General features: G+C 43.1%; 1 protein-coding gene across 6 annotated transcripts; it reads left to right on the forward strand.

Moving 5' to 3' along the window:
- Window positions 1-254: 254 nt before the first annotated feature.
- On the forward strand, window positions 255-21537 carry CDK4 (cyclin dependent kinase 4). Of its 6 annotated transcripts, none has more exons than XM_087956352.1 (10): window positions 537-610; window positions 800-956; window positions 2335-2444; window positions 2757-3006; window positions 5684-5819; window positions 5936-6103; window positions 7340-7449; window positions 19154-19204; window positions 19927-20062; window positions 20638-21537. In XM_087956352.1, the coding sequence occupies exons 4-10, from the start codon at window positions 2789-2791 to the stop codon at window positions 20728-20730; spliced, it is 912 nt and encodes a 303-aa protein (XP_087812478.1). In that variant the 5' UTR covers window positions 537-610; window positions 800-956; window positions 2335-2444; window positions 2757-2788; the 3' UTR covers window positions 20731-21537. The 6 variants fall into 6 exon arrangements, with proteins under 6 accessions (XP_026533109.1, XP_026533110.1, XP_087812478.1 ...); XM_087956353.1 differs by having other exon boundaries at window positions 571-633; XM_026677324.2 differs by lacking the exons at window positions 537-610; window positions 2335-2444 and adding an exon at window positions 255-461.
- The last annotated feature ends 4748 nt before the right edge of the window (window positions 21538-26285 follow it).

Here is a 26285-nt window from a genome sequence, read left to right on the forward strand (position 1 = left end):
AAAGTAGGGGGGGGACAGCAAAGCATTGGGGGTAAGGGTTAACAAACTGCCTTTGTCGTGACTCCCACTTAAAATAAATAAAAGGCGCTGGAGCCCTTTGAGGGTTAAAGGCTATCCAATGCAAAACAAGCGCTCGCTCTCCCTCTCCATGCAATACGTGCATGGCAACCCCTTTTGTCCTTTAAAACAGAGCAGGAAGAGACACCTGGCCCCGGTACTCGCATCTTGACAGCAAAGAGGAAGTAAAGCACTTTCCCGCCTCTTTGAAGGGAAGAGGGGGGGGGAGAAAGGGGACTGTTCGGCTTAGAATGGTAACTATGGAGACCCACTTCCTTCTCTGGGAGCCACTCTGGCTGTAACGCCTCTCTGGTTTCGCCGGGTCTTCCAGCCCCGCCCCCCTCCCCAGCCCGCTACCCAGAACGCTGCTGAGCTGTAGCCCCTTTCGCGGCTCCTCGCCCGGGGTGAGTTCGGGCCCTGCTTCTTTGGAACGTGGTGGAGGGGGGTGGGGCGGGGGACGGAGGGAGGGAGGAGGGGAAGTTCCTTGCTGCGGAGCACGCGCTCCTGCGCTTCTTCCGCGTGGCTCTTTCAAGAGCGGGGAATGCTTATCCCGGTAAGGAAAGCCTTGCACCGGCGGTGAGTCAGAGGGCGGCCGTCGTTGGGGGAAGGGGCGAGCGGAGAGGTCTTTGGATCGCCGCCGCGGGCGGCTTCGGCCTGGGGTGGGTTTTGTTTTTTAAGAGGCTTTTTAAAAATATATATATAATTTGCAAACGTTTTTTTCTTTTTTAATCCGTTCTTGCAGTTTGGTGAATGAAGCTACGAAGGGGGAAGAGGACGCTTCCCCCCTTTTCCGATTCTGCCTCGGTGTGCCGTGTGCGTTTTAGGGAGGCTGCAAAAGGAGGAGGGGGAGAAAACGGCGGCGATGTCGGAAGCGTAGCCCTCGCTAGGCTTTTGTTCGGGTAAGAGTTTGGGATCCACCGGGATCGCACCGGGGAATGGGGAGGCTAGGGCGTTGTTTGAAATGTAACTGTTTCTTGCTTGTGGAGTCCGGGTGCGGGGAGCGCCGGAGTGTGAAATGCACAAGAGCAAAGCGCTAGCGGGGAGTTTAGTTTAGCTTGGTTTCGTTTATTCCACTCTCGTAAAAGTTTTGCATTCCGACGACTTGAGGTTCATGATTCCTGCGGACTCTGAACCCACCGTCCCGCAACCGGACGGGCGTCTTTTATTGTTTGAAAACGCCGATAAGCCAACCCTCCCCCCCCTTTTTTTCTTTTTCTTCTTTTCCTTTTCCTTTAAGGAAGCTGTTGGGCCTCGGCGCCTCGTTTGCTGCAGGAGCAGCAGCTTTGCTGTGGGAAAAGGTTTTCTTTCTTTTTTTTAAACGCTGTTTGGGGACGGGCACGTGGAGATGGTTTGCGATTGATAAGAGTATTAAAAACGCCATCCGTGGCCCAGAGAGAAATGGCCGGTTTGGAGAATTTGTGGGCAAAAATGATGATAGCTAGCAAAAAAAATTGGCAACTTGAAAAGACAAGGCAAATGTGATTTTATTACCTTACTTATACCTCCGTGGGACAAAGGAGGACTGATTTGGGTAGAATTGAACAAGTTACATATAATTTCAGAGCCTAAAATTATGCCCGTGTAATATCTCTTTTTACCCCTTTATTAGAATGTGAGGAAAGGCCAGCTTCCTCCTCCTCCAGTTATAATTATGATACAGCTGCTCTTTTCAGACAACATGAATGTACCTGCTCAGGATCTGGTGTGGAGGAGGAGGACAAGGGGGAATTGGAGAAGCCTAGCTAAGCTTAACATGCCTTCAATAACCTTTCAGAATAATTGCGGAGTATGATCTATACATATATAGTTTTATGTATATACAGAAAGCGTTACTGCCCTCTTTATGCTCACTTAGTAGCTGTGTAGTCCACTTGACTGAAGATGTATAAAGTTTAGGGTTTTTCCTTTCTCCCCTGTTGCCAAGTGAACATGTCGAAAGCACACACTTATGACAACTTGGTTCGCTCAAAATAGTAATATTATTTGGTGGAATGCACCCCAGTTGTGTCATTGCAAATAAAAGGACTGGAAAGTTTCTATATCCATGTATCATCTGGGCCTATGTGGGAAGCCTAGTGAATGCTCTCAGGTTCCCGATTTATGTCTTCCTCCTTCCATTGATTATATCCCTAGCAGTGCTGTTAGAAGGTGGAGTTCCCCAAAGTGCCAGTTTTCATTCAAGATTGAGAAAAGCAGCACCTGCTAAAATTCCCTCTTCCGTTTCAATATTAAAAGCACCAACAATTATTTACATCTTGTTATATCTCAATCTGCTAGCACTGTCTGCTGAAACAGATCCACTACTGGCTTGAATGCAGATGGAAAGAGTTCCGAATCCATTTCATTATCAAAATAATCGGGATCCTCCCTTGGAGGCGTATAGTCAGGTGAGGTGCAGAAAGAAACTGTCAGGCAGAGAGGAATGGAGGTGCTGTGTGGATGGAACCTTGGGAAATGTTTGCTGACCTCGGCAACTTTAAAATGTGTCTACATTAGCTCCCAGAATTCCCCAGCCAGCTCAGGATTCTGGGAGTTGAAGGCCATACATCTTAAAATTGCTGAGGTTGAAAAACACTGACATAGGAGGAATAAATTGCTTTGGTTTAAAACCAAAAGGATTGTCCACGGGGTACTCAAGGAGCTTGCTATGAGAAGAGATAGACTAGATGTGGCCTTTCTCCTCTTCCTCACTCTTTTAGAACTTCAGTGATTCCAGCAAGGGATTGCCAGGATGGCCATGGGCGTGCAGGAACAATATGAACCTGTGGCTGAAATTGGTATTGGAGCTTATGGCACTGTCTTCAAGGCCCGGGACTTGCAGAGTGGCAAATTTGTGGCTCTCAAGAATGTACGAGTGCAGAACAGTGAGAATGGACTCCCTCTGTCAACAGTCCGAGAGGTGGCCCTGCTGAAACGTTTGGAGCACCTTGACCACCCCAACATCGTGCGGTGAGAGCCTCATCTGTGACTACAAGCCTTCCAGGGGTGGGGTTTAGGTAGAGGTGGGCTGCACTTACGATAACAACTGGTTCGCTGTTTGTGAGCATGTACAGTAGGCGTCGCGTAGAACACAGCTGGGCAGCATGGACGGGGGAAACAAGCTAGAAGGTTAGTTATATAGGGAGAGCATAGCACAGGGGCTGGTGGACAGGCCCAGCCAGTGATCATAGCTACCGGTTTGCCCAAACTGGTCTGACCAGGCAGCAGCCCACCACTGGGTTTTGGGGTTGGTAGATTTGCAGCTGGTGCAGGACTGGAGACCTGGAACTGCAGCCTTTGAGAGTTAATTGTAGTAAAGATTTGGCTCAAATTGCACATTTTGTATCTTTGCAGAGATAATAGTAATTATTTTGCAAATACAAATAGTACAAATGTATTACTGTGGCGTATGCTTTTGTAAAGTTCATCTGATGATGAGTAATTCTCAACCCATATGTGCCATCAAGTCAACACGAGCCGTGGTGGCGCAGTAGTTAGAATGTATTATTGCAGGCTAACTCTGCCCACTGCCAAGAGTTCGATCCTGACCAGCTCAAGGTTGACTCATCCTTCCGAGGTTGGTAAAATGAGGACCCAGAATGTTGGGGGCAATATGCTGACTCTGTAAACGACTTAGAAAGGGCTGTAAAGCACTATGAAGTGGTATATAAATCTAAGCGCTATTGCTATACATATACACACATAAACACACACATATATAGAATATGTGCCTGTGTGTGTAGTTGGCTTTAAATGGTATAATACAGCCATAAACCCCATTCTTTGGACAGTTCAGTTAATGTTTCCATGTATGCAAAAGAACAGAAGTTGATGTTCACCATTTAAGTAAATTAATACTAACAGGGGGACCAGAAACCATTTATTTTTCTAGATAAAGTGTAATTCACTGGAAAGCTTTTCTTCAATGGCCTTTTGTTCTGCGTGTGTGAGATTATAGACTTGAGTCTTGGGGGATGAAGACAGGATCAGACTTGGTTCATATCAAGGGCTGAATAGAAGGAGTATGAGAGATTCAGTGCAAATTTATTCAGCGGTCTGCTTTATTGCTGCTTGGGTTTAGTTGGTAATGTTTGAGAATTAGCAAGTGGAGCTGTTCTTCAATTATAGCAAATTTCCAAATTCAGCGTGCCTCTTTTAAGTGAATTGGATTAGGCCTGGAAACTGGTAGTCTAAGTGGAATTGTAGTAGGTAGAACTACAACTTTAACAATCTTTGGTCAGTGTGGCCATTGTACACAGAAGAAAATTGTTCCTGGAGAAAGATGATTTGAAGAATGGGATCATACAGTCTTAAACAGGAAGGAAAATCTATGTGTAGTGTGATAAGTATGGGTTGGCCTTTTAGCCGTCTATCTAGAGCACAATGCTGTTGCACTTCCTAGCTCGGTTAGGATAATCACAATCTGAAAGAGGACTGAGCATATTGATAACTGCCGTAACTACTTGTGGAGAAGGTAGTAGCCCCTCTTCAAGTATATGCTGTAATTACGAATATATATGGGAGTTTGGATGGTAGCCAACTAAGACCTGGCTTGCTGAACTGATTTATCGAATAAACCACAATTTGTTTAGGTTTATAAATTATGCTAAACTTTAACTCATGGTTTGCAAGCCACGTTAATTGGATTTCTGTCTCACGCTGAGCCTAAACCGAAACAATCAGATTATGACTGTACAGCAGGTGATCTAAATTTGTGAGAACTATTTTAGAATAATTTGTGAGAACTATTTTAGAATAATTTGTGAGAACTATTTTAGAATAATTTGTCTCTGATTATATAGTTCTTGACTTATTTGGTCTTCTCAATTCTTTCTTCCATGCTCCAAGTAACAATGGGCACTTTCATCTGCCTTTGTTGTGTGGAGCAGGCCAATTAAGGGCATAGGCTATATTGGTTAGATCTTTTACTGAAAGTGCAGCCTAGTCTTTACAGTGCCATATCTGGGCAACAGAAAGAGACTGGTTGAAGTTTCAGATCTAATGTATGTGGAGAGCCGGATTATAAAGGATCACTTTTAGCAAATAAGATCACAAATTGGGTCTAGGGGAATCTGGTGGGCTCAGAGACTTCCCCCCCTCCACTCCCCACTTGGCTCTCTGTTATTGTGTTGACAAAGGCAGAGCGGAGGCCCTGGCTCTATTGATAATTTACAACATGGTCAGTATTTGTCTTAAGGATGACTCACAGCAGAAACTGGGTGAACTGAAAGAATTAGAATGGGAGATAAACACGGGATGGGAGTGAAGAGAGATTGGGGGAAGGGGTATATCAATAGAATTTTTATAGGAGGATCTTGAGACGGGAATAGAAATATCTTGGTAGGCTTGTGAGACAAAGAAAATTTAAGCATATGGGCCAGACGGTATGAACCCTTAAGAGCCTGATAAATTAAATCCATTATTTAAAGACCTATCTTACTTCTTGCAAGCTGTAAGTTTTCTGCGTGAGCAAGCAAAAGCCCATCTGCACATTATTCAGGACATTCGATGGGCCTGGATGTGATTCAGGATCAGCGAAATTCTGTTCAAGGATCCTTTTGATTTAAGACTTTCATTTCACCAGTCTCCATCTTCCTCGGCCGTTGTGGAACATTTGCTGAGTGTCTCTTCTTTCATTCCTCTTTAGACTAATGGATGTGTGCACAACCACCCGGACTGAACGAGAAACCAAAGTGACTCTGGTTTTTGAGCATGTAGATCAGGACCTGAAAGCCTTTTTGGAAAAAACACCGCCTCCTGGCTTACCCGCAGAAGTAATAAAGGTAAATCAGCCTTAGATTGATATCCAGTACTCTGTTCTGGGCTGATTGGTAAGAAATACAAGGAAACCTAAGCAGAGATGTCGATGTCACATGTTCTTCCCACCTCTCACCTCCAGGACATGATGCGTCAGTTTTTGAGTGGTTTGGATTTCTTACATTCGAATTGCATTGTTCACCGTGACCTTAAGCCAGAGAATATCCTGGTGACCAGCGCTGGGCAAGTCAAGTTGGCTGACTTTGGACTGGCCCGTATCTACAGCTGCCAGATGGCCCTGACACCATTGGTGAGTGCTGTCCAGATCTTATGGGAAAGAAAAAGGTCTGTTCCCGCTAAAGTACCATAGCTAAGATGGGAGATCCACGACGACGGGAATAAATCAGCTAATTATATCCCAATATTGTAGACTTCCAGCTACTAGAATCCCAAACTGTTACGTTATAATAGGGGTCCCCAGCTCTCGGACTGTGGACTGCCACTGGTACGTGGACCACCAGGAATTGGGCTGCGTGAGCGAGCGAAAGCCCATCTGCACGTGCGTGGAATCCAGGTAGCGTGTGAAACCACGCCCCCTGATCCCAGAAAAACTGCCCTCCATAGAACCAATCCCTGGCATCCAAAAGGTTGGGGGCTGCTAGGTTATAACACCTAGTGACTGTTTCTACCTTTAGATATCTTTGCAGCTAATAGGACGGGCCTGCTTTGTTGCTGTTTTTTTTTTTTTACTGTTGATAGTGGGAAAAGGAGTATTCCAGGGGTGACAACCTCAAGGCCTGCAGGCCGATCCCCCGGCCCTTGGGGTGCTTCGATCTGGCCCCGTGGGGCTGCCCTGGAAACAGAAAAGGACCAGCTTGTGGTGCCTCTGCCAGCGAAAACAGAGCTCAGGAGGACCGTATGCCCCCCCCCCCATCCGTTTTCGCTGCAGAGGGCTAGCAAAGCAAACTCAAAACAAAACAAAAGGAGAAATGTTTCCCCTTTTGCATTTGAGCAAGAAGGGACAGGAAAGGAAAAGATGAGAAGATGGGAAAAGAGCAAGGAAGCAAAAGTAAGGAAAGAAGAAGGAAGAGAGGGAAGGAAAAAGAGGGAGGGAGGAAGATTTTTATGAGAGGGAAGTCCTGTCTTAGCACTTGGCCATGCCCACCCCAGCTACCCCCCCCCCCTGTTCCCCCAAGGTCAAACTCAACCTTGATGTGACCCTCAGTGAAATCGTGTTTGACATCCCTGGGGTATTCCTTAATCTCTGTGGTCTTGGTAGGCGTAATGGAAAGTAGCCTGGTGCCTCTGCAGATCTTCATTCAATATTAACAATATCATTTCCAAACCAAAACAGATGCTTAGATGTCCTGGTAGGAATGGGGGAAGTGGGTAGTTTGGACTGAGTAGGAACTGTGACGGATGGAAGCCCAGGGAATAGGCAGGATGTTTTCTTATGGAACTTAGCCTCACCTCCAGCATGGAGCTTGAGTCTCCTTCTGTGGGCTTTTCTCCATCTTCATGCTTCTCGTGTTCTCCTCTCATCCAGGTGGTCACCCTCTGGTATCGTGCTCCCGAAGTGCTGCTCCAGTCAACCTATGCTACTCCTTTGGACTTATGGAGTGTGGGGTGTATCTTTGCAGAGATGTTCCGAAGGAAGTAAGTGGTTGAGGGGAAGGAAGAGGAAGGAGGTGTTGGGAAAACAAATCATGGAGGGTTGTAGCAGAGCTTCAGTTAGCTGATTTCAGATGGTTCCAAAGCAGTTGCATAGGTCCTCATAATGCCTGCAATTTCATGCATCTTCCTTCTCCCCAATTTTGAATCTTGCATTTTCTATTTATTAAAAAAAAACATTTCATGAGGTGGACTTTCCTCAGAATATCATTATAGGTGTTTATAGTATTGAGTCTGGGTGGGAATGATTTTTCAGGGTGTGCTTGGGTAAGCTGTCAACTTCGAAATGACCACGGCCGATGCCATATTTATTTTTGCTTCGTTTCTTAGTTGCCACTCTTTGGGGGGGGGGGGGGAGCTAGAAAGAACTGGAATGCAGTGCCCGATCCCACTAGACCAGTGGTCACCAACCAGTGGTCCAGGGACCACTGGTGGTCCGCAAGAAAATTTTGGTGGTCTGCAGAGAAATGTCACCCCCCAAAGCAATTAATCCAGGCTGTGCGGGAACACAAGGCTTGCATCGCTTACATTGCGAAGAGCATGAGGTAGTGAGGGGAGGGGGGAAAGGGCGGAGGGGGGGAACTTGCCCCACTCCCCCGATGTGCCTGGCCTGGCCACTGAGCTGCCTCTTTCCACTTCTTTCTTCTTCTGCTTTTGGCCACACACAAGGAAGGCAGCAAAAGTCTTTCTCTCCCCCAAACTCTGCAGAAATGAGTCTTTGGGACCCTGCAAGGCATCCTGCTCCAAGAGGCTGCGCTGGCGCGACAGGCCTCACAAAGACTCATTTCTGGTGTAGTTTGGGGGAGAGAAAGAAAGACTTCTGCTTCTGCTGCTTTCCTTGCACAAAGCCAAAAATCTGTCTCTCTCTGTCTGTCTGTCTATCTGTCTGTCTGTCTGTCTGTCTGTCTGTCTCCCTCCCTCCCTCCCTCCCTCCCTCCCTGCAATCCCAAATAAAGAATGATCCATCGGTAGGAAAACAGGGTGGGGGGGATTTTCCTGCAGACTTTTTTTTGGGATTTTCCCAGAGTCTCTGGTCCGTGGGATTTAAAATTATGAGTTTGGTGGTCCCTGAGGTCCAAAAGGTTGGTGACCCCTGCACTAGACAAAATATCCATCAGGCGCAGCGCCACAACGAACATCTGATAAGGGGAAGATCCTGCTGGACTGATTGGTTAACGTGACCCATGACACCTGGGGGTTGTGGGGTGGGATGTTTCTATTCTCTTTATTACTCTGAAGCGTGGGAATTACCCAGAGCTAGCTTCAAGTAGGCTATACTCAATAAAAAGGTCTTCCAAGCCTGAATGGAGCTTCCGAGTCCTGATTCAATTGGGCTCACTGCTCAGGACCATGACATAAGCCAGAGGTCCCCAAACTCGGCAACTTTAAGACTTGTGGACTTCAACTCCCAGAATTCTCCAGCCATCAGAGCTGACTGGAGAATTCTGGGAATTGAAGTTCATAAATGTTGCCAAGTTTGGGGACCCCTGAGAAGCCTTTGGTGAGGGTGTTGCATTTGCATATGCTGTGCCTCCTTTTTCCACAGCCTTAAGGACAGAATGAGATAATTTGAAACGAGGGGAAGATTGATAAAAGAAGGGATAATAAAAAGAATGGTTGGAAGAGAGGCCAGCAGCAAGGCAAGGCCTGACCCAGGGCATGTTCTGTCTTCCAAGTAGACTCACGGCCTGCCACCTTTGCTGTCCTTGTGTCAGAGCAGAGTTGGTGAATATACTTTTTTGCTAGCACATGATCCCAGTCAGCAGATGGGAAACAATAGATTAAGGCTTGGCCTGCCAGAATTCTGTCTTGCTTATCTTTCAGGCGAAGGATTGATAGGGAGGAGCCAGTGACCTGCTCTTGTTCTCCTTAGGCTCCCCTTTCAAGAGAAGATAGGATTAGGGAGACTACAGAGCCTGAAATCATCTTGCATGTAACTTACGTTTGAGGGTAACTTAAGGGTAACTTCCCCCACCCCCAAAATAATAATAATAATAATAATAATAATAATAATAATAATAATAATAATAATAATCACAATCACAAGTCACACAGATTCACGTGCTTAATCTCTTCACTGTGGAGTTTAAAAATGTTCCGGCTGCAGTGAGGAGGAAACAGACAAGTTTACAAAAATCCCCGTTTTAATTAAACAGGTTTTTTTTTTGCCAGTTTTTCTCTCCATTCTTAAGTGAGTTAAAGTACTGCTGCCTTCATTTGCATAAGGGGGAAAAAATGCCCATCCGTTATTTCTATAGGTTGTGGTATTTGAAGTGTGCAGGTTTGCTCTGGAATCAAATCAGGTCTGATTATTTTGACCATGTTTCCGAACTAGAATTGTTCAAATCGGGGTATACATAACTTGGGAATGTATTTCTCACTACTTACATAATTTGCTCTCATAAATTTCTTCTGGCCAAATTCAAGAGTGAAGCCAACAGAAAAGGCTTCCTTTGCAGCACGTACCACATGAATAGTTCATTACTGGATTTCATCCAACAATCTTCAGTTTACTGCCACTTAAAAGTAAAAAAAGTTCTGAGCTGATTTTGCAACAGACGGTATTATTTACATCCTTGGATGCTAAGGGTTTTTATCTGGGAGGGGTGTATTTTGTGAAACACAGCAGATGTCCAAAATTCTACAGTTGGGATATTCTCCTTTACTTCCAAACAGCATCTCTGGACTATAAACAAGCATAAAATAATAGGCACTTATTCTCATAATAGAATAAGAATAAGAAAAGAAAAGAATTTAGAATAGAATAGAATAACAGAAGGGACCTTGGAGGTCTTCTAGTCCAACCCCCTGCCTAGGCAGGAAACCCTACACCACTTCAGACAAAGGGTTATCCACCATCTTTTAAAAAACTTCTAGTGTTGGAGCATTCACAACTTCTAGAGGCAAGTTGTTCCTAATTATTTCATTCCTGATAGTTAGAAATAATGTACCCCCAAATGTCAGATAGCCCAAATTTCATATTCTTAAAATTCGACAAATGTATCTGTTTTACCAGATGTGAGCAGCCCCTGCCTTATTCTAGGGTATTTTGGAAACAGAAAGCAGAAAGTTACTAAAATAGCGGTCTTTGTGACAGTTTCCACATGTTAGCAAATAGATAATACAGTGTGGGTCTCTTCTGAAGAAACCGTACTTCTTCTTATGCTACTTAACATGCAAATGGCACAATGAAGTTATTCTACTATTCGGTTTGTGGATTCACAAGATGGTCTTTATGTCATCCTATATCAGCTTTTTAAGGAAGCTGTTAGAATCTAACCTGACAACAGAGATACTAAATCAGGAAGTAAATGGTGCGGGTCTTTCTTTCTTTTTTTCCTGACCTTCGGTTCAGTATGCATATTCTGTGTCAGTACATTACTTGGTCCTTTTCAAGAGCTAAACATCTGTGAACATTTGTCCTGTATGTTTTTGTTCCTTTTCAAGCTTTTTTCTTCTTGTATAATATTGATCTTAATTTTTTTAAAATTAACTACGTTTATGTTTTCTGCATGGCTGGCTTGGGAATTCTGGGAATTGAAGTTTACAGATCGTAGTTCCCCACCCCTGGTATATCTCTTACAAAACTTGAGGATAAATTGACTCTTCGAATTTCAGTTAAAAAAAGTAAATGATTTATAGAATTGTGATCTCACCATAGAACACATATACAGTATTATTCAAGTATATTGAATCAAAGTGTTGATGTGAAAGAGACAGATACATAATTTTATGTAAATGATAGTTAACTAAATCGTATGTTTACAGAAGGATTTTGATGTTTCTGCCTGATTTAAGTCCATTCCAATATAAAGAAAATATTACAGATTTATTTTCTAGATGGATAATTAGTTTCTCATTGGTTATGATTTGTTTTTGATTGAAACTTCATTATAAAGAAAATGAAAAGCCACTCTTTTCTGGCAACCTAAAATTATAATAAATATAATTTTGCAAAGAATAATTAGATCAAGTAAATTCAAATTAAATTTCTCTTTTATAAGATTGCTTATTCGAGAGGGGAAGGCACTATCCTCACTCTTAGAAAAGCAGGAAATTTGTTTTCTTATATCCAGCTGAAAATGAAATCTATTCATATTTTGAATACTTTTCATTGTCAGAAAGTTTATAATCAGTAAGTGTGTATTCTTACAGATAGTCCGCAATGATGGTTATTGGGGCCTGAATTTTGGTTACTAAGCTTCATTGTGGTCATAAAGCATGACATTGTGTGACTGCATCTCTAAGTGATGTTAATCCTGGTTTACTGTTGTTAAGTGAGGATTATGTGATGTTGAGCGAAGACCTCATTGATCATGATATGTGACTGCCTTTTGACTTCCAACTAGCAAAATCAGTGGGAAAGCTGGCAGGAATTTTCAAGTCCCAGGCCCAATAAGTTTTGCCTTACAAGGAGGCCGGCAGGTGGATGAGACTATTGAGTGTGGCTGGGCTGGTGGGTGCTGACATTGTAATTTTGAACAGTCGGTGAATGAGTTGCTGTAACCATGGATTACCCATGGATAGCCCTTTATTGTTGATATGATAATCTGTCAAAGTCCATATAATTTCTAGCAGAACTACCATAGAAACATTACAATGTTTTCTCTGATTGGCTGAGTAGTATTGCCTGGCCTCATGTTATTTAGTAATTGTGCCTCTTTATAAGGTTGGGTTTAGTCAATTCTGTGCCTGCTTCCCATCAGTTCTTGTTTTACTAAATCAAGAAAGAGAATCGTACTTTGTATCTGCTCAGTTGGTAATTGGGTAATTTTATTATTATAGAATTCATATTTAAGGCATTTATTTTCTAATATATTATTTTCTGGATCGTTAGCAGGGGTGTACCTGAATTTCAAATTTGAACTATTTGAAGATTGAGACACCCTTACCTGAATGTAAAAATAACCTGTTTTTGGTGTGAAATGGGCAGTCCTGGTCATTTTGGAAGTATGTTGAGCTTAGACCCTTCCAGAACGATCCAAGGAACCTTGTTGTGCACTTTAAATGTCCACTCAAGAGAGTGATATGGACACTCCTACTATCTACAGTTTGTCTTTCGGAATCCTGTAGGGCTTCATAAATATATTCTCAAATCGTGTTTGGAGAAGTGGCTTTTCCTCTTTATCACATCATCTGTATTTTCCACAATTAAAGCTTTAATACTGAATCATCTCTAACAGCACTTAGCAATAGCACTTAGACTTATATACCTTTACAGCACTCTCCTAGCAGTTTCTAAGTGTCAGCATATTGGCCCACCACAATCTGGGTCCTCTCTTTACCAACTTTGGAAGGCTGAGTCAACCTTGAGCCATATCAGGATCGAACTCCAGGTTGTGGGCAGAGTTAGCCTGCAATATGCATTCTAACCACTTCGCCAACATGGCTATTCGTGAGTGTGTGTGTGTGTGTGTATCTATATACACTGCTCAAAAAAATAAAGGGAACACTTAAACAACACAATGTAACTCCAAGTCAATCACACCTCTGTGAAAGCAAACTGTCCACTTAGGTAGCAACACTGATTGACAATCAATTTCAAGTGCTGTTGTGCAAATGGAATAGACAACAGGGGGAAAGCACAGGCAGTTAGCAAGACATCCCCAATAAAGGAGTGGTTCTGCAGGTGGTGACCACAGACCACTTCTCACTTCCTATGCTTTCTGGCTGATGGTTTGGTCACGTTTGAATGCTGGCGGTGCTTTCACTCTAGTGGTAGCATGAGACGGAGTCTACATCCCACACAAGTGGCTCAGGTAGTGCAGCTCATCCAGGATGGCACATCAATGCAAGCTGTGGCAAGAAGGTTTGCTGTGTCTGTCAGCGTAGTGTCCAGAGCATGGAGGCGCTACCAGGAGACAGGCCAGTACATCAGGAGATGTGGAGGAGGCCGTAGGAGGGCAACAACCCAGCATCAGGACCGCTACCTCCGCCTTTGTGCAAGGAGGGACAGGAGGAGCACTGCCAGAGCCCTGCAAAATGACCTCCAGCAGGCCACAAATATGCATGTGGCTGCTCAAACGGTCAGAAACAGACTCCATGAGGGTGGTATGAGGACCCAATGCCCACAGGTGGGGGTTGTACTTACAGCCCAGCACCGTGCAGGATGTTTGGCATTTGCCAGAGAACACCAAGATTGGCAAATTCACCACTGGTGCCCTGTGCTCTTCACAGATGAAAGCAGGTTCACACTGAGCACATGTGACAGACGTGACAGGGTCTGGAGACGCCGTGGAGAACATTCTGCTGCCTGCAACATCCTCCAGCATGACCAGTTTGGCAGTGGGTCAGTAATGGTGTGGGGTGGCATTTCTTTAGGGGGCCACACATCCCTCCATGTGCTCACCAGAGGTAGCCTGACTGCCATTAGGTACCGAGATGAGATCCTCAGACCCCTTGTGAAACGATATGCTGGTGCGGCTGGCCCTGGGTTCCTCCTAATGCAAGACAACGCTAGACCTCATGTGGCTGGAGTGTGTCAGCAGTTCCTGCAAGACGAAGGCATTGATGCTATGGACTGGCCCGCCCGTTCCCCAGACCTGAATCCAATTGAGCACATCTGGGACATCATGTCTCGCTCCATCCACCAACGCCACGTTGCACCACAGACTGTCCAGGAGTTGGGGGATGCTTTAGTCCAGGTGTGGGAGGAGATCCCTCAGGAGACCATCAGCCACCTCATCGGGAGCATGCCCAGGCGTCGTAGGGAGGTAATACAGGCACGTGGAGGCCACACACACTACTAAGCCTCATTTTGACTTGTTTTAAGGATATTACATCAAAGTTGGATCAGCCTGTGGCGTTTTTTTCCACTTTAATTTTGGGTGTAACTCCAAATCCAGATGTCCATGGGTTGCTAAATTTGATTTCCATTGATAATTTTTGTGTGATTTTGTTGTCAGCAGGTTCAACTATGTAATGAACAAAGTATTTAATAAGAAAATTTCATTCAGATCTAGGATGCCTTATTTTTGTGTTCCCTTTATTTTTTTGAGCATATCTATGTCTAGATATAGATTTTTTACCACAAGTTGAATAAATAAATTCATCCCCAAATGAATCTTTATCTTTACTAATTTCCCATCTTAGTTTTTTATCAGTGGATCTTCAGAAAGAGTGTTTTTCACCCATTAAAGCTACTTTTTCTTAGCTTCATTCAAGTTTGTTTTCTGTTTCCCCCTGTTTTACAATGATATTTCTTCCCCTTGTTCTGCCATTATTATCTTTGCCTTTTGCACTGCTTCCACACACTCCTAATCACCAATCCATTATGTAATAATCTTCCAGTTGTATTTCAATCTTTCCAAGTATTACTAAGTAGTGGAACTTGCTTCTGCTAAGCAATCCTTATTCAGACATTATATGTCCTTTATTTCTATGGTCTGTTGTTAAAAACATCTTGGATTACTGTTTTGATGCTTATTTTTTCCTCCTCATATCCTTTCTATTATCTGTTTTTAAGATTCCATCTGCAATTAGTTTTCCATCCTACTAAGCTGTTTTCTCCCATTTCCTTTAATTAACAAATGCCATTTGTTTCTTGTTAGTTCCCTTTTGAGATACCATGAGCCTAAATTAACCCATTTTTTCTTGCTATATCTTCTCACCAGTCCTCTTCATCACTTTACCTGTTCCTTTGTGATCTCTGCAAAATATTGGCTGTATTGATTATTCAAATTAGTTGGCAGGGAAATGACTGCAGTACATTTCTTCATCATTACTGGTAGAAGTTCGTGTTGAGAATTAATTTTACTTACTTTTCCTCATGCAGTGCAGTCCAGTCCAAGGGTCTGTTTGGTGATCATCTGCTTCTGTCTGTCTGTCTTTATCTATCTATCTATCTATCTATCTATCTATCTATCTATCTATTGTAATCTATTTTGCTATCCATACTTCTATACTCATCTACCTACCCATCTCTCACTATTATTTTTTATAAATCAGCCAGGGTGGCAACATATCTAATATTCTTTCTTCCTCCTATTTTCCCCACAACAACAATCCTGTGAAGTGGACTGGCCAGAGAGAATAACTGGCCCAAAGTCACCCAGTTGGCTTTCACGCCTGAAGTCAGACTCTTCTGGTTTTATACCCTGATGCCTTAACCACTACACCGAACTGGGTCATCCTTCCCTTAAAATATTTATAATGAACAATGGAGCAGCTATAATTCCGCTGCTGTCTTTCGAATGCGTTGCTTCAAGTAGCATTGTTATATCATAAATGCTATTGGGGTTCAATATATAACAGGGCCCATCAGGGACAACAGTTGGGAATCTCCTGTTCTCGTGCATGTAACCGCTTTGTAATCTTTTCTAATCCATTCTTCTTTCATTACCTCTATGGTTGGAATATCTTTGTACCGAATAGTCGAAACATTTTTCATGTTTAAATTTTGGATTGCCAGGCTAAAATTAGCTCTATTATTGCTGGCATTTGATTTTCCTGTTTTGCAACTCTGTAATTGTGTTTTGCATCTGCCTGAATTTCTCTTTCGATAACTTTTCATGGCTGCAGCAACGTGGGAATGATTACTTGCATTTCTCAACCTCTCTCTTATTTTTCCTGTAACTTTTCCTTTAAGGCTTTCCCTTCTTTTTGAATTCCTCCAAATTCCTCCTGCTGTAGGTTTACTAAATGTGCAGTAAACCTTGTGTATGATACACAAGGCTAACCCTCATGTTGTCATAGCATAATACCGTAGTAGCCTGTCCTTTGGAGTCTTAATTGCTTCTTTTGGAAGCATCTCAACAAATGTTCTGTTCAGCTGTTCTATCGGCTCAAAGCCAGCAGAGGGAGTAGCATAATAGAAGGTGACAGCCCAAAAGAAGCCATCACCGGCTTTCAGAGATTTTGTGCAAGAGCTGGTCCCTTGGGCATACAATTGTAGGAAAGGAAGGGAACGTGGTGGCGTGGGGTTTATCAGTGAAAGCCAGTTGTGCTTTGTAACTTTGGCCAGCCACACTTGAATGTCCAAGCTTCCCTTTTCTACATAGAATGTCAGGTACTTAGCATAAATTCTGGCTATCAGATGGTCTAGGACAGGGGCCGCCAACCTTTTGGACCTCAGGGACCACCAAACTCATAATTTTAAATCCCAAGGACCCACTAACCGGTTCTGTGGGCGTGGCCTAATTTGTGGGTGTGGCTTGGTGGTCATATGACTGGCTGGGCATGGCTTGTATGTAAATATTATAAATATTTATATAAATATTGAATTTTTTATTACAAAAAGCAACTTTTACCCAAAATCAGGCAAAGCAGGCAGGCAGATTGAGTTGCTCAGAGAATCACAGATTTATTCAGAAATCTATCTATCTGCCGTTGGCTAGCTCAGTCTGTCACATAAAATTTGCTGGCAAGCAAACTCACAAAATTAACTCACAACACACCATGTATGTAAATGTGGAATTTTTTTATTAAAAAAAAAAGAGCAACTTTTACCCAAAAGCAGGCAAAGCAGGCAGGCAGATTGAGTTGCTCACAGAATCATTCAGTGATCTTTCTGCCATCGGCTAGCTCAGTCTCTCAAAATTTGCTTGCCGTGAGTCTGCACTGAATAATAGAACCTTCAGTCCTAAGGGAGGTTCGCTCTGCTTAGAAGCAGAGTAAAAGATCTAGAGACTAGCTAGAAAGCAAGAAATCCAACCATTTCCTGCTTCCTAGCTAATCTAAATCTCCCGGCACAGCAGAACACCTGATGGTCGGAAAAAGGAAAAATAGTAATTTAGCAGGCAAGTTTGCTGGGTAAGGAGTGAGTGGGCGGGGAGAGTTCCCGCGGGCCATGTGGGCAGCGCAGCCTTGTGTTTCTGTGGAGCCTGGATTAATTGCTTTGGGGGGGGGTTGCTGTGGGGGTGAGATTTCTCTGCGGCCCACCAAAATTTTCTCACGGCCCATCGGTTGGCAACCACTGGTCTAGGACAGTGGTTTTCCATCTGCATGGTCAACAGATCCTGGAGGGCTGTGATGTTGTCATAGGGGGCTGCAAAGGCTTGAAGAAATATCTTGGGGGCTCCATGGCCACCAAAGTTTTTAAAAGGGGATCGATGGTGAAAGAAAAGGTTGAGAACCACTGGTCTAGGAAAATGGATATCCAACCTTTTGGCTTGCCTGGGTCACATTGAATAAAGAGGAACAATCTTGGGCTGCACATAAAACATATAATATACAGTAGTTCATGTATATAAATCACATAATATTAAAAGTTTACAGTCTTGTGGGGCTGCATTAGTCCAGGGCTGCATGTGTCCTGCAGGCTGGATACATCTGGTCTAGGTTTTTTATCAGTTTCTTTCAAGCTTTTATTCATCTCTTTGCATAGATCTCTTGTTTTTCTTTCTAAGACATTTGGTCTTTAGACACTGTAGTCAATCCAGTATTAGTTGTGAGCCTAGTTAACAATTGTCCGTCATCTTTTCGATTTCTAATTAAAGGAGGCAATTCCATTGAGTTTGCCTATAGCTTTGTAATATCTGATTGAAGGGGCACCGCACCTTATGCAAGACCTACTGTTTTCATTTGGGAGAGGAGGCACATCTAATGATGCATGAAGTGTTTTCCTAGATCTTTTATACAACTCTTAAAACTCAACATTCATTGGCCAAGAACTAGAAATTTGGAAAAAAGGTGTGTGTGTGTGTGTGTGTGTGAGTGAGAGAGAGAGATTCATGTTTGATGGAACCTTGGATATTGATGAATTGGAAATAATAGTTTGGGCAATCTGATGAAGAATTGGGCTGTCCTGCATAATATATCTTTATCAGTAGACTCCATCAATAGATACAGTCATCTCCTGTCTGTGGCCAGGCCTTCCCCAATGGCCATTACTTGCTAATTCCAGTGGTCTAGCTTGACTCCTACATTATCTTGAGATAATTCAAAGCCTGTCTCTATGAAGTCTTTTTAAATTGTTACTTTTATCAGTTCAGTGGATTGAATCACAGCTGCCCTAAAATAGTTAACCTTCTAATGGACTCCTACACTTGCTCTTGAATAATACAACATTAACCAAGCCCTATGTTTGACCTCAGTGCTTCGATATCAGGAAAAAATAAGGAAGGAGAAGTCCTGGTTTTTAAGAGAGTCAAAACTTGTGAGCGTCATTGTTAGGAATAACATGGTTACCTAACGTAGTTTGGGTAAAATAATATATATAAACTATGATAGTGAATTTAAGTGTGTGTCACTTTAAAGTGCAAAGCATGTAATTTTGGGTGCGGTTGTAAAATCGCCATAAGAGGGAGCAAGAGAACTTGATTGATTGCTGGCTTACTGGATTGCTTGCTGACGATGATGGATTGATGGTTTGATAACTGCGTGTTCCCTGTTGCTGAAGGAAGAAAAGAGGTTTGACTTCTTCATATCTCTACTGCGAGGAGATATATTACTGGACTGATATTTGTAAGTTTACTGACCTCTTTTTCGACACTAGACTTTGCAACTGAATAATCCCCGGACGGACTGAACTAGTGTATGATATATGGACTGTTTTTGACTATGCTAAAAAACTCTTACTGGAATAAAACTATTTAGCACAGTGTATCTGTTTTACTGAGTGTAAGCTACAAACACGTTTGTCTCACATATTTGCCTGCCTGCCTGACTGCCGTGCAGGTTCTGCTAGGGTGTATATCCCTTACAGTCATAAACTGCCATGACCACAGTTTCCCTTTTGTCTTCTTTCTAGACCTCTCTTCTGTGGCAAATCAGAAGCTGACCAACTGGGCAAGATCTTTGAGTGAGTCTCAACTTCTTATTATGTACCAAAGGTTGTGGGTCAGTAAATCATCACAAAGAGGAAGTTGTTATCATTATTTAGAGCATTGGTTTTGCTCAATGTGACTTGAGGAAGCTTGACTGATCCTGCGCTACGTAAAGATGCAGAGCAAAGGCTTGTGAGTTGGGTTTGGTGAGCCAGAGAAAGCAGAAGTGACTCATTATAGCTGCGGGATCCTATTCTGTTGATCTTTCTAATTGAGCAAATGGCCAGAAGTAATAGGGGTTTGGCCACTGGCTTTTCTTGCGGGTTAAAGCAAGGACATTGTAACATTCAAGGGGCAGGGCCTCTCATGGAGGATGCTGGGAACTGTAGTTGAACAATATCTGGAGAACACAGATTTCCAATTAATGTACTAAAAAAAGAGAGTAAGAAACTACGTGAATAGAATTCGGTCTGTTTTATCGTTGAAGTTTAATGGTTAGTTGTGCTTGACTCCAGTTAAATTGCATGATCTTCATACTAGGCAGGGCCACAGGGGAAGTATTATTTAGGGGAGTTAATCTTGTTCTGCGCTTACAAGCTCTGGAAATCCTGATTTAGAACAATGATTACAAGATGAAAAACCATTCATTCGTGTAATTTGAAGATTGGGGCTATGGCTGGGAAGCCTTCGGAGTTGCAGCCTTGAAACCAGTCTTGAGTTGGATCTAGCTCATGTTCTTCCCCCTTCTTTCCTTCAGCCTGATTGGTCTCCCTTCAGAGGAAGATTGGCCCTTGGACGTGTCTCTACCACGCTGTGCCTTTGCTGCTCGTTCGCCACAGCCTGTGGAGAACTTTGTCCCAGAAATCGAGGTCCTGGGAGCTCAGCTGCTTTTGGTAAGTTCCGAGACACCAGAGTAATTTCAGCACAAACAAGAGCAAAATGGGAGTTGAGCATTGGGGATAGAATGATCATTGAGAGCCTGAGCTTGGTATTATTCTGAGACTGGAAATGTGCAACAAAGGGGAGAGATTTCCGATCTAGGTAGCTTCCATGAGTCACTAAGTCATTGGTTCTTTGCACCCCACCGAGTTTTGGTGACTCAGTATTTGATAACCAGGAGCGACTTAATTTTCCTCCAGTCATGCTGCTGGTGGCAACTACAACTAGCATCTGAATAATGTACTGTGTGAAATTCAACATTAATCGGAGAATAGCATGAGCAGTACTTTCAGAGTAAGTTCAAGTTTTAGAGGCACGCCAGGGATCTGTCTCTAGGATCTGAGGACTACTGAAGTTGGACCCATCTCCATGGCTCCAGTTCTTGGTTTGCTTGCCTTCAGGCCCTCTCTTGTGGCTCTTGCTCAAGAGGGATTTGGAACACAGCTGCGGTGGTGGATGAACGTGTGCATGTATGTTTTCATGAGATTGTATGTAATGGATTTCCTTTTTTGTGTCTGTATCTCTCTAGGAAATGCTGACATTCAACCCACTGAAGCGTATATCTGCCTTCCAAGCCTTGCACCATCAGTACTTTCAGGACAAGAACGCAGGTGAAGGGTAGCACCCCAGCGAATCCCTAAGCATGGGGGAAGAGACTGTACAAAAGACTTTGTGAATATGCGTATAACGTGAACCCTCACCAAGCGGATACACTCAGACTAGTCCCCAAACTGTCCTGGCTGTGCTAGGATTGAAAGGGTGGGAAGGACAAAGCTCTTGACAACATGCATGAAAACAGAGAGGATCGTCTTGCAGGAAATTGGCCATTGAAATCCTTTCCCACCCTGAAAACGTTAGGACTTTATATAGTGGCGTCTCTCTTGTCACCATGCATGCGCATTCCGTATTCCTGGGTTGATCTCCAGTGGTGTTCTTGGAGGTCTGTTTGTATTTGGGACAGCCTGGTTTGAGGCATCTCGGTCATCTATGGGTTCTTTGCCAAAGGTCTCTTTTGGATAGCCCCCTTTTCCCCCCCCTCTAATAATTTTTTTAATAACAGTTTACACATAATAATACTGCTGCCTTATCGCATTCCTGTGGCTAACAGTTTGACACTAAAGCCTTGCCTTAGCACATTGCAGAGCTCCACAAAAAAAAAAAAAAAATGGGAGCAGAAGATTATTTTTGTATACGCCTTCACAATTCTTTTTTAAATTGCCAAGACACCGGTCAGGACAGACCTACACTGTTGGCTATCTCGGCATGGGGAACGTGTTCAGATGAGAGGCGCACTCTCCATCTGTTTGATTCCAAATATTAATGTGAAACATTTTTAAAAGGCTTTTAAAAATGATAACATTTCAATAAAGGATATATGGGTGAGGTCCAGGCAAGTATAGTTTGGTCTTTCCCTTTTCTTGTCACCTGACGTCGTCTCGCGTTGTGATTAGTTTGTTGAATTGTTATCTGGGTTGGATTACTCAAGTGTTGATTCATCCACACTTCAAAGGGCTTTCAGGAACAGAAATTCATATTGCTAAACCTTTTGCTTTTCAAATGGGAAATCTGATGCTTCACTTTGTGTGTTCTGTGACATGTACTGATTTTTCAGAATCTCCCCAAAGAGAGTTATTGTAAGTCCTGCTCCTTGCCTGATCTGTTAATGAGGATCCTGACAAACTGTCTTGAACATTCTTAAGCTTTGCTTAGTGCTTCTCCTCTCTCCTCTTCTCTCCTCTCTCCATCCCCTCTCCCCCTCTCTCCTCTTCCCTCCCTTCTCCTTTCTTTCCTTTCCCTTCCCTTCCCATTTTCTTTTCTCCTTTCCTTATCCATTTCGCTTTCTGTTACATAGATTTCTTTTCTTTTCCCATCTGCCTTTCTTTCTTGAGGGCTGCTTTGCCCTTTACCATGGGTCTTATGAAGTTGATGTAGTTCTACAAATCTAACACACTCCTTTAGCAAGTATGTTAGATGCAGTAGAAGCTCTTGTCAACATACAGATATGCTTGAACTATCTTGCAGGAGGATGAAAAGACAAGTCTTGTTCATATTGGCAGATCTTTGTTTCTAGGATAAAACAGGAAAGAAGGCCATGGTGGGATGCACTTTCTTTCTTTCTTTCTTTCTTTCTTTCTTTCTTTCTTTCTTTCTTTCTTTCTCTTTCTTTCTTTCTTTCTTTCTTTCTTTCTTTCTTTCTTTCTTTCTTTCTTTCTTTCTTCCTTCCTTCCTTCCTTCCTTCCTTCCTTCCTTCCTTCCTTCCTTCCTTCCTTCCTTCCTTCCTTTCCTTTCCTTTCCTTTCCTTTCCTTTCCTTTCCTTTCCTTTCTTTTCCTTTCTTTTTCTTCCTTCCTTCCTTCCATCCATCCATCCTGATTCAACTCTTACAGCTTTTAATGAACTTCTAGGAAAGGGCCTGAGGAATTTTGAAGTGAAAGCCCAAAGAACTGTTGCCAATGCTTTTATGAATGTGGGATTTAGCCAAGTAAAAGACACTTTGTTTACATTTTTTACTTGCAAAAATATGCCTTTGTTCTAAACAATTTGTTTTTGTTTTTTGCTGATGGGAGTGGGTAGTTGAAGGAAATTGTTTATATGGGAGCTCATAAGTCAATATCCAGGTAACTTCAACAAACTGTTTTTTTGTGTGTTCTGGTTTTGCCAAAATAAGCTGAAGTCTGGCTGTGTGGCATGGATAGCCAATTTAAACAATGTTTGGTGTGTTTTGTTATGGGGAGAAGGGAGTGACTGTTTTAAGAAGAAGAAAAAACCCTTGACAGAAGTGCCATATGACAACCTGGAATCTAAGCCAAAACTCAACTGGGAATTTGGTTTATCTTCACCATATTGTGAGAATATCATCATGCTCAGCATTTACTACAAGTAGCAACCATTTGTTTCTTTTTTGCTAATACGTTCCTCCTATTTTTCTTATTTTAGCTGTTAAACTGTTACAATGCTCTATTTGAATAGGACTCTGTCTCTTCCCCTCCGATATATTAATCAACCATTTTTCTAACCTGAAATACTTTTTTAAAGAGGTTCCTTATAAAAACATATTTTTGTATGCATCTGATTTGTACTCAAAACTGAAGAGACAAACGGGGGTAATTTGGCTGCTTTTTTTTTTCCCTTTTACAAATCAAAGCTATTGATTTTGATCCAGCTAATCAAACTGTACTTGTGATGTATCCAAATCTCTGGATAACAAACTGCCTGGTAACTGCATTGTAATACATCCAGTGGTGTATGTTATTATGTATTCTTCTGTTGATGATCAAAGATCTGAACTTCGTAATTGATTTTGCTGTATACAGAAATGACAGTACATCGTATGTATTCTTTGAAACATATATGACTCTGGTACATATGTATGCTCAGGGGCAGCTATTGTATGTGCCTTATATTGAAGTTTATTTCCATTTATGTAGCTCAAGACACCATCCACACGTTGCTATTTTGATAAAAAGAAATATACAATTGATAGCTTTTCTTTAGTAAAGAAACATAGAATTGAAGCTGAAGTGTATTTTGGGCACCCCACGTGCAACCTGCTCTCTCGTTTTTTTGTTGCTAATCTTACTTTGCTTTGCTAAGAAGTGATCTCCTTTCAACTATGAGGTACAACAGAGTTCTGTGCTCCCTCTGTTCCCTTTTAACATCTACATCAGGGGTGTCAAACTCGATTTTATTGAGGGCCACATCAGGGTTGTGTTTGACCTCGGGAGGTCCAGGGTAGGTGTGGCCGGCTTGATGTCACTTGTGTCGGGGGCACCTGTGGTGGCTCCATTTTCAGCTGCGACAGCTTGGGAGGGCTGTGTGTGGTGCACCTGAGCTCCATTTTTGCTGGTAGAGGCACTGCGGGCCAGTCCTTGCAGATCAGATCTAAGCAGCTTGCAGGCTGGATCTGGCCTGTGGTCCTTGAGTTTGACACTCCTGACCTACATGAAACCCACCGAGTGAGATTACCCATCACTACAGGATGAGTATCATAAGCATGTGAATGATACCCAGTTGTACATCTCTGTCTGGGGTGAACCGAGTGATGCCATGGATGATGTTCTGCAGGGCTTGGAAGCCGTGGGCATCTGAATGAAGAACAACGGGCTTCAACTGAACCTTGGGAAGACAGAGTGGCTGTAGGGCTGTTCTGTATCTGGGGGTTTATCATCATTGATCCTGGATGGGATTGAAGTGTCTTAGCTGGACCCAGTGCATAATGCAGGGATCCACCAAGATTCATAACTCCTATTTCAAGGAGCCGGTAGCAGAAAACGGCTAGGAAGGCCTTTATTGTGGTTTGTTGTACACCAGTTGTCCCTTCTCTTGGATTGGGAAGCCCTTCTCTCTCATTCATTCTCTGGTCATCCCCCATACAAACTACTGCCAATACTCTTCACACTACTACCGTTGTAAAATACCTGGAAGATGCAGCTCTTGCAGAATGCAGCAGTGCAGGCATTATGGATGCCTCTTAAGGCAGGGGTCCCCAACCCCCAGGGCCGCAAGTTCTCTACTGGGCCTTGAGCCTTTTGGAACCAAGCTGCAGAAGCGGGGGATATGAGCGCTCACATTGCCACTTGAACAAACAGCGGGCAAGTGCACAACTAGCGGGCGAGCATGCATGTGCCCACCACACACACACAATCCTCTCCCCCCCGCCCTAAATCTGTGAAGTCAGAAAGGTTGGGGAATTCTATTCTACGGCTGTGTGTGTGTAACGCATCTGTGTGAGCTGCATTGGATGCTGGGGTCCAGTTCAGAGTGTTGGATATAACTGCTAAAGCCCATCATGGCATGGGCTCAGGTTATCCGAGGAATCGTCTTGTCCCAATTGCAACTGACCCACCCCAACTAGTTTAGAAGGAAGTCCAGCCACAGACCCTGTCAGCTAAAGAATTTCGACTGGTGGAATTCAGGGAAAGCCTTTTTTGCACCGCTCCACTCCATGGAATATCTTGTTCCCGGAGGTGAGGTTGGCCCCGCTCCCTCTTCTGGCCTTCTGGAAGAGTGTTAAAAATCTGGTCCTGCTAACATGGGAATCCAGGAGTGGTATGTAGTCCTCCTGGCAGTGGTGTTTGAGAATGCTCCCTCTGTCCTTTTAATTTTGATATTTTTGTAAGGATTTTAATGGCCTTTTGGTTTGTCAGCCACTCAGTCCCTTACAGAGTGAGATAGGCAATGTATAATAAATAAAAGCATAGGTAGCCCTGACAACAATCGAGTCAAAAATTTCCATTGCTAAGTGAGAAATCTTTTAGGTAAGTTTTGCCCGATTTCACGACCTTGATTGCCACAAATAAGTTAATCGCGGCAGTGGTTCAGTTAATAACTTGGTTGTTAAGTGAATCTGCCTTCCTTATTGACTTTGTCAGAAGGTCACAAAAGTTGATCACATGACTCCGGGACACTGCAACCATCATAAATGAGTCAGTTGCCAAGCATCCGAATTTTGATCACATGACATGGGGATGCCACAACGAGATTAGGTGAAAAATGGTCATAAATCACTTTTTTCAGTGCCATTGTAACTTTGAACAGTCACTAAATGAACTGTTGTAAGTCCAGGACTACCTGTAAATTAAAAACACACCCCTTTCCCCTGGTTAGAAACCACAATCTCCTTTTAGGGTCAATCATGTTTATAAGACATCCCAGTGTTTGATAATTAGGATTAAAAAATAAGTTTAAAGCCATTGTCTTCCTAACTTGGGTTCCAAGTTCCTGGAGGCCCTCACAATTGCCTGGTGAAATAATGCTGGGTTGTAGGAATCCTAAGGTTTGAACTAATAAGGCCAATGTACTGGCTCCTGATAGATTGAACACAAAAGCCCACCTACCCGTCCTTCGGTGCTATGGCTTAATTCTTGATCAGCCTCGACTAGCTTCACATCAAAGGGGGAATGCTACTACACCTTGCTGGGAGGAACTATGAAGCAGGGTTGAATCTTCAAAAGCTCTAACATTAAAGGTTTCGGTTTTTAGCAGAGCAAGATGACTGCTGTGAGAAGGCTGATTTTGTTTTAATTTTATTTGTAAGCCACCAGCATTGAGGACAGTATGTCTTAGAGCAAAATTTCCTTTACGGAACGTATCGCCACCTAACCTTTCTAACACTGCTGCCATTCCTTCCCCAAGGTAGGAAAGTAGCAAGTACTAAAGAAAAACACTCAAGACCTGCA

Source organism: Notechis scutatus, chromosome 2 (assembly GCF_049901735.1).
Source record: "Notechis scutatus isolate UNSWTSFEM ecotype Mainland chromosome 2, rNotScu1.2, whole genome shotgun sequence".
In the NCBI taxonomy this organism is placed as follows: Eukaryota; Metazoa; Chordata; class Lepidosauria; order Squamata; family Elapidae; genus Notechis; species Notechis scutatus.

Bases quoted from the DNA above. Each gene is read 5' to 3' on its own strand.
- CDK4 (XM_026677324.2), top strand. From the start codon at position 2,789: ATGGCCATGGGCGTGCAGGAACAATATGAACCTGTGGCTGAAATTGGT. The intron at 5,820-5,935 runs GTAAATCAGCCT...TCTCACCTCCAG, and splicing joins TACCCGCAGAAGTAATAAAG to GACATGATGCGTCAGTTTTT. The intron at 7,450-19,153 runs GTAAGTGGTTGA...TCTTCTTTCTAG, and splicing joins GCAGAGATGTTCCGAAGGAA to ACCTCTCTTCTGTGGCAAAT.